The sequence below is a fragment of the Procambarus clarkii genome, chromosome 3 (assembly GCF_040958095.1).
Source record: "Procambarus clarkii isolate CNS0578487 chromosome 3, FALCON_Pclarkii_2.0, whole genome shotgun sequence".
Taxonomy (NCBI): domain Eukaryota; kingdom Metazoa; phylum Arthropoda; class Malacostraca; order Decapoda; family Cambaridae; genus Procambarus; species Procambarus clarkii.
In genome coordinates, this window is record NC_091152.1 from 17,911,043 (window position 1) to 17,925,979 (window position 14,937).

General features: G+C 50.5%; 1 protein-coding gene across 1 annotated transcript in view; it reads right to left on the minus strand.

Moving 5' to 3' along the window:
- Positions 1-2,058: 2,058 nt before the first annotated feature.
- Positions 2,059-14,937, minus strand: part of LOC123760859 (phenoloxidase-activating factor 3) — a 51,868-nt gene continuing 38,989 nt past the window's right edge. The window contains exons 8-9 of the mRNA XM_069329621.1: positions 9,360-9,515; positions 2,059-2,343 (exon numbers count right to left, since the gene is read on the minus strand). Coding sequence (XP_069185722.1) covers positions 2,186-2,343; positions 9,360-9,515 — 314 coding nt within the window. The 3' untranslated portion in view covers positions 2,059-2,185. The remainder of the gene's footprint in view (positions 2,344-9,359; positions 9,516-14,937) is intronic.

Here is a 14,937-nt window from a genome sequence, read left to right on the forward strand (position 1 = left end):
AGAAGAAACGAGGGAAAAGGGAGGAAACCTCACCTCCAATTAAAACTTTGACCTAAATATCACAGTAACAAGGTTGCCGAGAATAACCAAACTCAATTACGGGCTCACCATAGCCCGTGCTACATGGACATTTCGTTCCGAGTAGCTACATCTAAACCAACAACAACAATTCGCTTCCATCACAATCCACTTGATATGATCCAGGACGGACCGAAACGTCGTCTCCTCACCTTCTGGCGTGTGGCTTAGTCTCTATATCTTCTGACCACGATGGTCTGGGGGAGTGACAAGGGTGATGGTCAGGGGGAGTGACAAGGGTGATGGTCTGGGGGAGAGACAAGGGTGATGGTCTGGGGGAGAGACAAGGGTGATGGTCTGGGGGAGAGACAAGGGTGATGGTCTGGGGGAGAGACAAGGGTGATGGTCAGGGGAGAGACAAGGGTGATGGTCAGGGGGAGAGACAAGGGTGATGGTCAGGGGGAGAGACAAGGGTGATGGTCAGGGGGAGAGACAAGGGTGATGGTCTGGGGGAGAGACAAGAGTGATGGTCTGGGGAGAGACAAGGGTGATGGTCAGGGGGAGAGACAAGGGTGATGGTCAGGGGGAGAGACAAGGGTGATGGTCTGGGGGAGAGACAAGGGTGATGGTCTGGGGAGAGACAAGGGTGATGGTCAGGGGGAGAGACAAGAGTGATGGTCAGGGGGAGAGACAAGGGTGATGGTCTGGGGAGAGACAAGGGTGATGGTCAGGGGGAGAGACAAGGGTGATGTTCTGGGGGAGAGACAAGGGTGATGGTCTGGGGGAGAGACAAGGGTGATGGTCTGGGGAGAGACAAGGGTGATGGTCTGGGGGAGAGACAAGGGTGATGGTCAGGGGGAGAGACAAGGGTGATGGTCTGGGGGAGAGACAAGGGTGATGGTCTGGGGAGAGACAAGGGTGATGGTCAGGGGGAGAGACAAGGGTGATGTTCTGGGGGAGAGACAAGGGTGATGGTCTGGGGGAGAGACAAGGGTGATGGTCTGGGGAGAGACAAGGGTGATGGTCTGGGGGAGAGACAAGGATGATGGTCAGGGGGAGAGACAAGGGTGATGGTCTGGGGGAGAGACAAGGGTGATGGTCTGGGGAGAGACAAGGGTGATGGTCAGGGGAGAGACAAGGGTGATGGTCAGGGGAGAGACAAGGGTGATGGTCTGGGGGAGAGACAAGGGTGATGGTCTGGGGAGAGACAAGGGTGATGGTCAGGGGGAGAGACAAGGGTGATGTTCTGGGGGAGAGACAAGGGTGATGGTCTGGGGGAGAGACAAGGGTGATGGTCTGGGGGAGAGACAAGGGTGATGGTCTGGGGGAGAGACAAGGGTGATGGTCAGGGGGAGAGACAAGGGTGATGGTCTGGGGGAGAGACAAGGGTGATGTTCTGGGGGAGAGACAAGGGTGATGGTCTGGGGAGAGACAAGGGTGATGGTCAGGGGGAGAGACAAGGGTGATGGTCTGGGGGAGAGACAAGGGTGATGGTCTGGGGGAGAGACAAGGGTGATGGTCTGGGGGAGAGACAAGGGTGATGGTCTGGGGGAGAGACAAGGGTGATGGTCTGGGGGAGAGACAAGGGTGATGGTCTGGGGGAGAGACAAGGGTGATGGTCTGGGGGAGAGACAAGGGTGATGGTCTGGGGGAGAGACAAGGGTGATGGTCTGGGGGAGAGACAAGGGTGATGGTCTGGGGGAGAGACAAGGGTGATGGTCTGGGGGAGAGACATGACTAACTCAATAATATTGTTACAACCACAAGTCTTGTCTTGTGATTGTATCCAGTAACGTTTTGAGACCGAATTTTATTATTTTCTAGACTTAGTTAGTTAGTTTTACTTTATTTTGCCTCCTTATATAATTAAGATTAAGATACTTCACGAACTTACTGTACTGAGTGCCAGAGGTATGGACTCGAGCACATACTTCAGTGTACACTTGAAACTGAAGTGTACGTTTCCTTTATATAACGTCGCTTTATAACATAGTCTGAAGCCACTCTCATTTACAACAGGAGAACAACTACACAAACAAATTAAACTGAATCTTTATTCCTTGATACAAAAATATTGATAAGAGTGGCTGGGAGGAGAGGTCACATAGTGACCAGAGCACAAGGACAGGCAACACTAAACAATAACTTGTCATGGCTGGGTGGGTATTCAAGGCTGCAAGTTGCTGATGATCCAGGAGATATAGTAGAGAACGTTGGTGTAGATGCCCTGTGTGTTGGTGATGCCACACTCCCGGGGCCCGTGACTAGTGATGCCCACCACGTAGCTCCTCGTGCCCACCTTGTTGGTCACGGTCAGAGGTCCTCCTGCAAGACAAGAATGTTTAAGGAAAGTCTCTCCATATATATACATGCAAAGTAAGTAATCATCAATAGAAGGCGCCAAGCCGGGAAGGCTATGTAGCACTATCAAATGAACGGGATTTTCAATAGGCGCTAAATATCTCTAAGGATGCCAATACAAGAACAAGAGAGCATGAGACGAACGATATCAAAGGTATTTGATTCAGCAAGGATTCTATGGAGGGACAAGTGACCGCGAGGGAGGGTTGGGAAGCAAGACATACGCTCGTCCTGGAAGTCCGGACATTCAACAAGGATATGTACGACAGTAAGAGGAACAATGCAGTTAGGACAATAAGGAGCAAGGCGGTGCTCCATTAAGTGTCCGTGAGTTAAGCGTGTATGGCTAATACATAACCTCGCCAGAGCCGTTTCCCACCGCCGGTTACGGTAGTTGGAGGAAGGCCACGGGGACACACTACTCTTAAGAGCACTTAGCTTGTTATCAGTAACAGAAGACCAACGACTCCGCCAACGGGCACGTGTTGAGGAAAGAATAACTGGGTAGAAGTCGGAATAAGGAACATCTTTGTGAGAAATGGGACAAGTTCGGATATCCTCCTTAGTGGCAGCGTACGCACGCTCATTTAAGGACACACCAATATGGCTGGGGACCCAGCAAAACCCAACTGTCTTAACTCTGTTGGAGATAAGAAAGAGCCAATGTTGAATTTTGATTACCACAGGATGGACTGTTGACGAAGCAGTTGACAAAGACCATACAAAATAGTATAAAGATCTGCCATGAAGATGCTAGTCTCCGGGGACAGGCGAGACATATAGGTGTAGTCTGGAAATACCGTGGAGTAGCCTACACCGCCAGCAAACTTAGACCCAACTGTGAAGACGGAAATGGAGGGGGACTGAGAAGAAAAGTGTGCAAGGAAAAGGCGTTTCAGAACTGTAGGAGAGGTAGAAGTTTTAGTCATGCAGGTCAAGGTTTTACAAAACTTAGGAAGAGGGAGGGACCCTCCATGGAGGCAAGGATGAAACAACACGAGGAGAAATATTAATAACACGAACCGAGAGAGAGAACCTTGCAAGTGAGACAACCGTACAGAAAGAGGAAGGTGGCGAAAGGGAACAGGGCCCACTGGAGGGGTAATGGTCAAAGTACAATATAAGCGAGAGTGAGGGTGTTGTAGGGACCGCGCGAAGTAGCGATGATGGTGATCCTGTAGAGACAGGATTCTGGTGTCAACATAAAGGCTCAGAGTTGGGAACGAACGAAAGGCACCAGAGTGAGGCGTAGCCCAGGATGGCGAAGAGCATCAAGACGACGAAGGATGGAGGGAGAGGCAGACGAGTAAGCAGGACATCTATAACCGAGTTTAGACAGCACAACAGAGGAATTTAAATAGAGGAGCGTGCGTCTCTCTGCTCACCAGGAAGTATGGGACAAGGCCTTAAGTAAGTTAAGGGCCTTAGAAATATTCAACTCGGAGGTAAGAGATATGGGGCGACCAAGACAAATGAGTGTCTAAGATTAACCCCAGAAGTTGAGCAGAATCTTTATACAAAAGAGGGTTACCATAAAGCGACAAAGGGGGGCGACGAACGACGACCTGCCTCCAAGTAAAGGTCATAGCACAAGTCTTATCCGTAAAGAACATGAAGCCATGATTGGTGGCCCAGGACGACACGGCATCAATCGCAAGTTGAAGCCGCGGTTGGAGAAAAAGCGAGTTATCACCTTGACAGCAGAGGGTAAGATCGTCAACATAGAGAGCTGAGAAAATTTCAGAGGGAAGGGAGGAAAGAAGACCATTGAGGGCAACCAGGAAAAAGAGTAGTGCTCAGAACGCTACCTTGGGGTATACCTTCGTATTGTTGAAAAGAGGCAGAGTGGTGCCATGCCTCATTTTAAAGGAATGACTAGAGAGGAAGCTTTGGAGGAAGACAGGGATATTACCACGAAGGACAAAAGAACCGAGTTGGGACAAAATATGGTATCTACAGGTGGTGTTATATGCCTTTTCCAGGTAAAAAAGGACGGCAACAACGGAGGTCTTCGCAGCAAAGGCAGTACGAATATAGACCTCCACGTTCACCAAGACATCAGTCGTGCTGCAACTCTTGCGAAAGCCAAATTGAGAAGGGAAGAGGTGGTGAGAGCATTTCAAGAACCACATCAGACGAACATTGACCATACGTTCAAAGAATTTGCAGATGCAACTCGATAGGGCAATGTGGCGAAAGTCCTTATGGGATGTCCCTAGAGAACCTGGTTTCCAAATAGGAAGAATAACCGCCTCAAGTCAGTGCTCAGGGACTGAAAACATCTCCCGGATATGGTTAGAAATATTCAGTAGATTTTGAAACGTGCTCGGAGGAGGATGTCGAAGCATCTCATAATGACTGTCATTTGAGCCCGCTGCCATAGAACTACAGAGGGTCAGGGCAGACTGGAGTTCCGAGAGAGAAGGGGTCATTATAGGGAAGCTGGAGATGTGTGCAAAAAATCTAAGAGACAAGATTCAAGGAGCTTACGAATAAGGAGAGATGGATGAAGATAAGAACCGGAGCTAACGGTCGAAATGTGTGAACCCAGTTTGGTCGCGACCAACTCCGGATCTATCACAACAAAACAACGGAGGTGAAGGACTGGTGAGACATCTGGAACAAACTTACCCGCTATCTTACATATTTTCTTCTAGATCAGGGGCAGAGGAGTGTCAGTTGTAATGGTGGAGACATAACATTTCCAACTCTCATGCTTAGCCATATGGATGGCCCCACCGCACTCGCCTTCCGAAACAAAACAAAACAATCAGGCATCTGTCGGCGTCAATGTTTCTTCCAGGCTGCACGCTTAGAGCGGACAGCCTGAGCACAGACCGCATTCCACCATGGAACACACTTCCACGCGCCCCAGGAGGTAGAGCGAGGAACAGACCGGAGAGCAGTCTTTAATGGAAGCAGTGTTTAATGTCATGAAAAAGGAGGGCTCGAGGGAGAGGCAGATCAGAGAGGTCGGAAAGTGTAGCACGGAGGGTGAAGAGATTCCAGTCAGCCTTGGCAAACTGCCACCTAGGGAAGGAGAGGAGGAGGGTGAAAAGAGAAGAATGTGACAAGGACGGGGAAATGGTCACTGTTATGGAGGTCATAAAGAACCCGCCACGTGAAATCTAAATAAAGAGAAGACGAGTAGAGAGACAGATCAAGACAGGAGAGGGTGTGAGTGCGGGGGCCCACATGAATGGGTTCACCAGAATTCAGAAGAGACAAAGAGGAAGAGAGGATAAATGGTTCGGCGGCCCCGGGTGTTTGTCAGAACATCTCCCCAGAGGGTGCGTCGACAGTTAAAAATCACCCTAAAGGAGCACAGGCTCTGGAAAGGAGTCCAACAGGCGTTTAAGATCAGAAAGAGAATACAGGATATTGCGGGGAAGATAAATGGAACAGACTGTATACCATTTACTCAAAGATACGAGCCGCAGAGCACTGAATGTGCGACTGAACAAATAGGGGAATGAAGGGATTATCAGTACAGATCAAGAGAGCAGTAGAGTTATGGGCCCCAGCAAAAGCTTGGAGGTGAAGAGAGGAAGGAATAACCAAGGAAGTGACCAGGACGAGTGCCAAGCATCGGCTCCTGGCGACACACAAAGTGGTGAGAACTGCATCATCAGAAGTTAGAGTTCAAGGAAGTTGTATAAAAACCACGCATATTCCATTGAAGAATAGACATTATCAAAAATAAAGAGAACATTAACAGATAAAAAGGGAGAAACAAAGGCAAAGAACACAATATACTAAGTAAGATCAGGATCAGGATTAGTGAAATCAGGGTTACAAATCATTGGTAAATGTAGAACCGATGGAGTCAAGGGAGTAGTAGGATGGCCCAGAGGCGGACTGACAGAGTCTGGAGCTGGAGGACGCATCAGAGAGGGGCGGTCAAGGAAATCGGGGGGATAGAAGGACAGAAACATGGGAGAGCACTTGGTCAAGGGCAGCACCCGAGAGAGAATCAAGAACCACGGGGAACCTCCATAGCTGGGACAGACGACTCTGCGACTGAAATGGGAGGGGGGGGATGCAGGGATAGAGTCGGAGGTGGATGGATGCCGTCTTACCCACCGAGGAGGAAGAAGGAGAGGAGCCTGGCTTACGTTTCTGACGTAGAGAGACAGGTGTGCCAGCTGCAACGGTACTGGGAGACAACGGTACTGGGAGACAACGGTACTGGGAAACAACGGTACTGGGAGACAACGGTACTGGGAGAAAGCCTCTACACTATGAACAGGAGGAGGAGAACGGGAGCGGTCAACATGAAGATTGTTGGGGGGAAGTTGGATAATGGCCTGGATGGACAGGCGTTGTGGAGGGCCAATAGACAGAGGGAAGGGCTGAGAAGAAGAAGCGAGGCGATAAGGGGAAGAGAGCACAGGAGACAGGGAAGGAAGGAAGGAAGGAAGGAAGGAAGGAAGGAAGGAAGGAAGGAAGGAAGGAAGGAAGGAAGGAAGGAAGGAAGGAAGGAAGGAAGGAAGGAAGGATATATCAGACAAAGAACCAGGAGGTAGACCCTCTGGCTCAGACCGCAGGTGGGGAGGTGGTGGTGGTTTCTACTGATTTCCCTGATTTCTGGTGTCGGGTCCAAAGCCTGGAAATTGCAGAACTGAGAAGGAGGGAGAGGGCGAGGAGAAGTGGAACGCAACACACCAGCATAAGACATGCCAGAGAAAGAGGGAAGACGACGAACCTGGCGTCTCGCCTCGGGAAAAGATAAACAATCACGATATTTCGAATTGAGGATGACTCCCTCAAATTTGTAGTGCACATGTGCAGGAGAAGGCAGGGTGGGCGTCACCCACCCTGAAGGTGTGCACTGAGCACACCTTGCTCAGAAAGGAAGGTTATTGAGCACACAAGGTTTCGAGTGTGTACATGTCTCTCCCAGTGTGTGCATGTTTCTTAGTGTGTGCATGTCCCTCAATGAGTGCATATCACCACCAGCACCACTACCAGAGTCCCCCCCTGCAGGTGTCCTGGTCCTCCCCACTTACCAGTCCCCCCCCCCTGCAGGTGTCCTGGTCCTCCACACTTACCAGAGTCCCCCCCCCTGCAGGTGTCCTGGTCCTCCCCACTTACCAGTCCCCCCCCCCTGCAGGTGTCCTGGTCCTCCACACTTACCAGAGTCCCCCCCCCCTGCAGGTGTCCTTGTCCTCCCCACTTACCAGAGTCCCCCCCCTGCAGGTGTCCTGGTCCTCCCCACTTACCAGAGTCCCCCCCCCCTGCAGGTGTCCTTGTCCTCCCCACTTACCAGAGTCCCCCCCCTGCAGGTGTCCTTGTCCTCCCCACTTACCAGAGTCCCCCCTGCAGGTGTCCTGGTCCTCCCCACTTACCAGAGTCCCCCCCCCTGCAGGTGTCCTTGTCCTCCCCACTTACCAGAGTCCCCCCCCCCTGCAGGTGTCCTTGTCCTCCCCACTTACCAGAGTCCCCCCCCTGCAGGTGTCATGGTCCTCCCCACTTACCAGAGTCCCCCCCCCTGCAGGTGTCCTTGTCCTCCACACTTACCAGAGTCCCCCCCCTGCAGGTGTCCTTGTCCTCCACACTTACCAGAGTCCCCCCCCTGCAGGTGTCCTTGTCCTCCCCACTTACCAGAGTCCCCCCCTGCAGGTGTCCTTGTCCTCCACACTTACCAGAGTCCCCCCTGCAGGTGTCCTTGTCCTCCACACTTACCAGAGTCCCCCCTGCAGGTGTCCTTGTCCTCCACACTTACCAGAGTCCCCCCTGCAGGTGTCCTTGTCCTCCACACTTACCAGAGTCTCCCCTGCAGGTGTCCTTGTCCTCCCCACTTACCAGAGTCCCCCCCCCTGCAGGTGTCCTTGTCCTCCACACTTACCAGAGTCCCCCCCCCCTGCAGGTGTCCTGGTCCTCCACACTTACCAGAGTCCCCCCCCCCTGCAGGTGTCCTTGTCCTCCCCACTTACCAGAGTCCCCCCCCCTGCAGGTGTCCTTGTCCTCCCCACTTACCAGAGTCTCCCCCCCCCCTGCAGGTGTCCTTGTCCTCCCCACTTACCAGAGTCCCCCCTGCAGGTGTCCTTGTCCTCCCCACTTACCAGAGTACCCCCTGCAGGTGTCCTTGTCCTCCCCACTTACCAGAGTCCCCCCTGCAGGTGTCCTTGTCCTCCCCACTTACCAGAGTCCCCCCTGCAGGTGTCCTTGTCCTCACCACTTACCAGAGTCCCCCCTGCAGGTGTCCTTGTCCTCCCCACTTACCAGAGTTTACCCCCCCTGCAGGTGTCCTTGTCCTCCCCACTTACCAGAGTCCCCCCCCTGCAGGTGTCCTGGTCCTCCCCACTTACCAGAGTCCCCCCCCTGCAGGTGTCCTTGTCCTCCCCACTTACCAGAGTCCCCCCCCCCTGCAGGTGTCCTGGTCCTCCCCACTTACAAGAGTCCCCCCCCCCTGCAGGTGTCCTTGTCCTCCCCACTTACCAGAGTCCCCCCCTGCAGGTGTCCTGGTCCTCCCCACTTACCAGAGTCCCCCCCCCCTGCAGGTGTCCTGGTCCTCCCCACTTACCAGAGTCCCCCCCCTGCAGGTGTCCTGGTCCTCCCCACTTACCAGAGTCTCCCCCCCCTGCAGGTGTCCTTGTCCTCCCCACTTACCAGAGTCCCCCCTGCAGGTGTCCTTGTCCTCCCCACTTACCAGAGTCCCCCCTGCAGGTGTCCTTGTCCTCCCCACTTACCAGAGTCCCCCCCCTGCAGGTGTCCTGGTCCTCCCCACTTACCAGAGTCCCCCCCCCTGCAGGTGTCTTTGTCCTCCCCACTTACCAGAGTCTCCCCTGCAGGTGTCCTTGTCCTCCCCACTTACCAGAGTCCCCCCCCCTGCAGGTGTTCTTGTCCTCCCCACTTACCAGAGTCCCCCCTGCAGGTGTCCTTGTCCTCCCCACTTACCAGAGTCTCCCCTGCAGGTGTCCTTGTCCTCCCCACTTACCAGAGTCCCCCCTGCAGGTGTCCTTGTCCTCCACACTTACCAGAGTCCCCCCTGCAGGTGTCCTTGCCGTTCCCACCTGCACACAGCACCATGCGACGGTCAGGATAAGGTTTCCTCAAAATCTCACAAAATGGTAAATCAACAATTGGCAGCTGGACTTGCTGCAGCGTGTTAAGTCTAACAAAAGTTAAGGAATCTGGAATAAAAGAAGAGGTTGAGCACGCATTAGTATTTGTGTTGATATATACATATTTATATTATTACAGGAGAGGCATATATTAACCCGTCCACTGGAGGAGTCCTCCCAAGAGAGCGATCCATGCTCTAGCTGCGTGTGAGAAAACCAAACAAAATACAGGGGAAACTCTTATAAATATTGTAGTCCCAAGATATGTCCACTTTTCTGGACGTTTAAGTGTGTCTATGAGAGGCAGCTCCTACTGGTCCACGAGAGGCCGCTCCTACTGGTCCATGAGAGGCAGCTCCTACTGGTCTATGAGAGACAGTTCCTACTGGACCATGAGAGACAGTTCCTACTGGTCCATGAGAGACAGTTCCTACTGGACCATGAGAGACAGTTCCTACTGGTCCATGAGAGGCAGCTCCTACTGGTCTATGAGAGACAGTTCCTACTGGACCATGAGAGACAGTTCCTACTGGTCCATGAGAGGCAGCTCCTACTGGTCCATGAGAGACAGCTCCTACTGGACCATGAGAGACAGTTCCTACTGGTCCATGAGAGGCAGCTCCTACTGGTCTATGAGAGACAGTTCCTACTGGACCATGAGAGACAGTTCCTACTGGTCCATGAGAGACAGTTCCTACTGGACCATGAGAGACAGTTCCTACTGGTCCATGAGAGGCAGCTCCTACTGGTCCATGAGAGGCAGCTCCTACTGGACCATGAGAGACAGTTCCTACTGGTCTATGAGAGGCAGCTCCTACTGGACCATGAGAGACAGTTCCTACTGGACCATGAGAGACAGCTCCTACTGGTCTATGAGAGACAGTTCCTACTGGTCCATGAGAGACAGTTCCTACTGGACCATGAGAGACAGTTCCTACTGGTCCATGAGAGGCAGCTCATACTGGTCTATGAGAGACAGTTCCTACTGGTCCACGAGAGACAGCTCCTACTGGACCATGAGAGACAGTTCCTACTGGTCCATGAGAGACAGCTCCTAATGTATTGGAGCTGTAATGCACACACACACACACACACACACACACACACACACACACACACACACACACACACACACACACACACACACACACACACACACACACACACACACACACACACAGGAGGAGGAGGAGGTCTTCACAATAGAACAGGGTGAGGTCACTGTGCTAGGAGAAAGGGAGGTAAACCAGGCGGCCTTGGAGGAGTTCGAAATTACGAGAGAGGAGGTCAAGAGACACCTGCTGGATCTGGATGTTAGAAAGGCTGTTGGTCCAGATGGGATCTCACCATGGGTACTGAAAGAGTGTGCAGAGGCACTTTGCTTGCCACTCTCCATAGTGTATAGTAAGTCACTAGAGACGGGAGACCTACCAGAAATATGGAAGACGGCGAATGTGGTCCCAATATACAAAAAGGGCGACAGACAAGAGGCACTGAACTACAGGCCAGTGTCCTTGACTTGTATACCATGCAAGGTGATGGAGAAGATCGTGAGAAAAAACCTGGTAACACATCTGGAGAGAAGGGACTTCGTGACAAATCGCCAACATGGATTCAGGGAGGGTAAATCTTGCCTTACAGGCTTGATAGAATTCTACGATCAGGTGACACAGATTAAGCAAGAAAGAGAGGGCTGGGCGGACTGCATTTTCTTGGATTGTCGGAAAGCCTTTGACACAGTACCGCATAAGAGGCTGGTACATAAGCTGGAGAGACAGGCAGGTGTAGCTGGTAAGGTGCTCCAGTGGATAAGGGAGTATCTAAGCAATAGGAAGCAGAGTTACGGTGAGGGGTGAGACCTCCGATTGGCGTGAAGTCACCAGTGGAGTCCCACAGGGCTCTGTACTCGGTCCTATCTTGTTTCTGATATATGTAAATGATCTCCCGGAGGGTATCGATTCATTTCTCTCAATGTTTGCGGACGATGCTAAAATTATGAGAAGGATTAAAACAGAAGAGGACTGCTTGAGGCTTCAAGAAGACCTAGACAAGCTGAAGGAATGGTCGAACAAATGGTTGTTAGAGTTTAACCCAACCAAATGTAATGTAATGAAGATAGGTGTAGGGAGCAGGAGGCCAGATACAAGGTATCATCTGGGAGAGGAAATTCTTCAGGAGTCAGAGAAGGAAAAAGACTTGGGGGTTGATATCACGCCAGACCTGTCTCCTGCAGCACATATCAAGCGGATAACATCAGCGGCATATGCCAGGCTGGCCAACATACGAACAGCATTCAGAAACTTGTGTAAAGAATCATTCAGAACTTTGTATACCACATATGTCAGGCCAATCCTGGAGTATGCAGCCCCAGCATGGAGTCCATATCTAGTCAAGGATAAGACTAAACTGGAAAAGGTTCAAAGGTTTGCCACCAGACTAGTACCCGAGCTGAGGGGTATGAGCTACGAGGAGAGACTACGGGAATTAAACCTCACTTCGCTGGAAGACAGAAGAGTTAGGGGGGACATGATCACCACATTCAAGATTCTGAAGGGGATTGATAGGGTAGATAAAGACAGTCTATTTAACACAAGGGGAACACACACAAGGGGACACAGGTGGAAACTGAGTGCCCAAATGAGCCACAGAGATATTAGAAAGAACTTTTTTAGTGTCAGAGTGGTTGACAAATGGAATGCATTAGGGGGTGATGTGGTAGAGGCTGACTCCATACACAGTTTCAAGTGTAGATATGACAGAGCCCGATAGGCTCAGGAATCTGTACACCTGTTGATTGACGGTTGAGAGGCGGGACCAAAGAGCCAGAGCTCAACCCCCGCAAACACACTAGGTGAGTACAACTAGGTGAGTACACACACACACTCAACAGTGGCAATAGTGGAAACCTAAATAAATGGCATGATCTCGGATGCAATCTTTCCAGAGGGGTACCAGGTGATAAGAAAAGAGAGGACACAGAGACAGGGAGGAGGAGTGGCACTCCTAATAAAGCGGAAATGGAAGTTTGAAGACCTGGGAAATCGAGTTACCAATGAGTGCACAAGCTTCATACATGGAACTCTGACAGCAGATGGGAGGAAGATTGTGATCCTGGTAATCTACAATCCCCCACCAAACAGTAGAAGACCCAGGCAGGAGTATGATGACAACAACAAAGCATGTATAGATGAACTGCAGAAGGCAGCAACACTAGCCCACAGAATGAGAGCGAAGCTGCTGATCATGGGGGACCTAAATCATGGAGAGATAAATTGGGAATCAAGGAATCCCCATGGAGGGGACGAAACGTGGGGAGCAAAATTAGTAGATGTTATAGACAGGAATTTCCTGACACAACATGTGAAGGAAGACACAAGGGAAAGAGGAGGAGATGCACCGAGCTTATTAGACCTGATTTTCACCCAAAACGTAGAAGACATCGAGAATATGGAACATGAAATACCTCTAGGGGCCAGTGACCATTGTGTCCTAGTCTTTGACTACATGATGGAACTCAAACTTGTGACCAAGGAACAAGATATCTGGGAAAGGAGAGTTGATTACAGGAAAGGGGACTATAAGAGGATAAGGGACTATCTGGGTGAAGTGCAGTGGGAGGAAGAAATTAGAGGAAAAGCCGTCCAAGATATGATGGACCAAGTCATACGGAAATGCCAGCAGAAATTTATACCAACAGTAAAGGAAAAAGTAAGAGGGAATATAATAACTCATGGTTTAATAGACAGTGTCAGGAAACAAGAATAAGAAGCAGGAGGGAGTACATGAAGTGGAGGAAGTACAGAAGACAAAGGACAGAGGACAACAGAAGCAGATACAACAGAGCTAGGAACGATTACATTAACATAAGACGAACATCGGAAAGGGACTATGAGAACGATATTGCAATCAAAGCGAAAAAGCAACCCAAATTACTACACAGTCATATAAGAAGAGAAATGTCGGTGAACGACCAAGTGACAAGACTAAGGAAGACAGAGGGGGCATATACTGAAAGTGACAAGGAAATCTGCGAGGCACTGAATGCCAGTTTCCATGGAGTGTTCACTACCGAGCCTGAGCAGCTCCCATTGTTGGAAGGGGTTACCCTAGATGAAAGACTATCAGATATAGAGGTGACAGCAGAGGAGGTAATGAAACAGTTGACAACACTGGATGCAACTAAAGTGTGGATAATAAAAGAGGCAGCGCAGTCCCTCAGCGTGCCTCTGGCAAGGATCTTTAATGAATCACTTATGTCGGGAGAATTGCCTAATTGCTGGAAGAGGGCAAATGTCGTACCGATTTTCAAGAAACGTGATAGGGAGGAGGCACTTAACCTCACAGAGGCAGGCACAGATACAGTGACCTGTATCACTGACAAGCATCCCCTGTAAAATACTTGAAAGAATAATTAGGCTACGACTGGTTGCACACCTGGAAAACATTAGGTTTGTGAACAAACATCAACATAGGTTCTGGAAAGGGAAATCTTGCCTAACAAACCTTTCGGAATTCTATGATAAAATAACGAGGATAAGGCAGGACAGAGATGGTTGGGCAGACTGCATATTTCTGGTCTGCCAAAAGGCCTTTGATACAGTACAAGTTTAAATAGCAGTAGGAGACTGCTATTTAAACTTGAGAGGCAGGCGGGAATAGGCGGAAAGGTCCTAGCATGGGTGAGAACTACCTAACAGGAAGGAGCCAGAGAGTTACGGTAAGGGGCGAGAAGTCGGACTGGCGAACAGTAACGAGTGGAGTACCTCAAGGATCGGTGCTGGGACAAATTTTATTTCTTATATACGTTAATGACATGTTTACAGGAGGAGAATCCTACATGTCGATGTTTGCGGATGACGCAAAGTTGATGAGAAGAGTTGTGACAGATGAGGATTGTAGGATCCTTCAAGAGGACTTGAACAGGTTGCAGAGATGGTCAGGGAAATGGCTTCTGGAGTTCAACACGATCAAATGTAAAGTTATGGAAATGGGGTTAGGTGACAGAAGACCAAAAGGACAGTACACAATGAAGGGGAACTGCCTACCTGTGACGACTCGAGAAAGAGACCTGGGAGTGGACGTAACACCTAATCTAACTCCTGAGGCACATATTAATAGGATAACGACAGCAGCGTACTCTACACTGGCAAAAGTTAGAACATCATTCAGAAACCTAAGTAAGGAGGCATTTAGGGCGCTTTACACTGCCTACGTGAGACCAGTCTTAGAGTATGCCGCCTCATCATGGAGCCCCCATCTGAAGAAACACACAAGGAAACAGGAAAAGGTTCAGAAGTTTGGAACAAGACTTGTCCTAGCATTACAAGGGATGTTGTATGAAGAGCGCCTAAAGGAACTGAGCTTTACGAAACTAGAACGAAGGAGGGAGAGGGGGGATGTGATAGGAACGTATAAAATACTTAGGGGGATTGACAGAGTGGACATAGACGAAATGTTCACACGGAATAGAAACAGAACGAGGGTACATGGG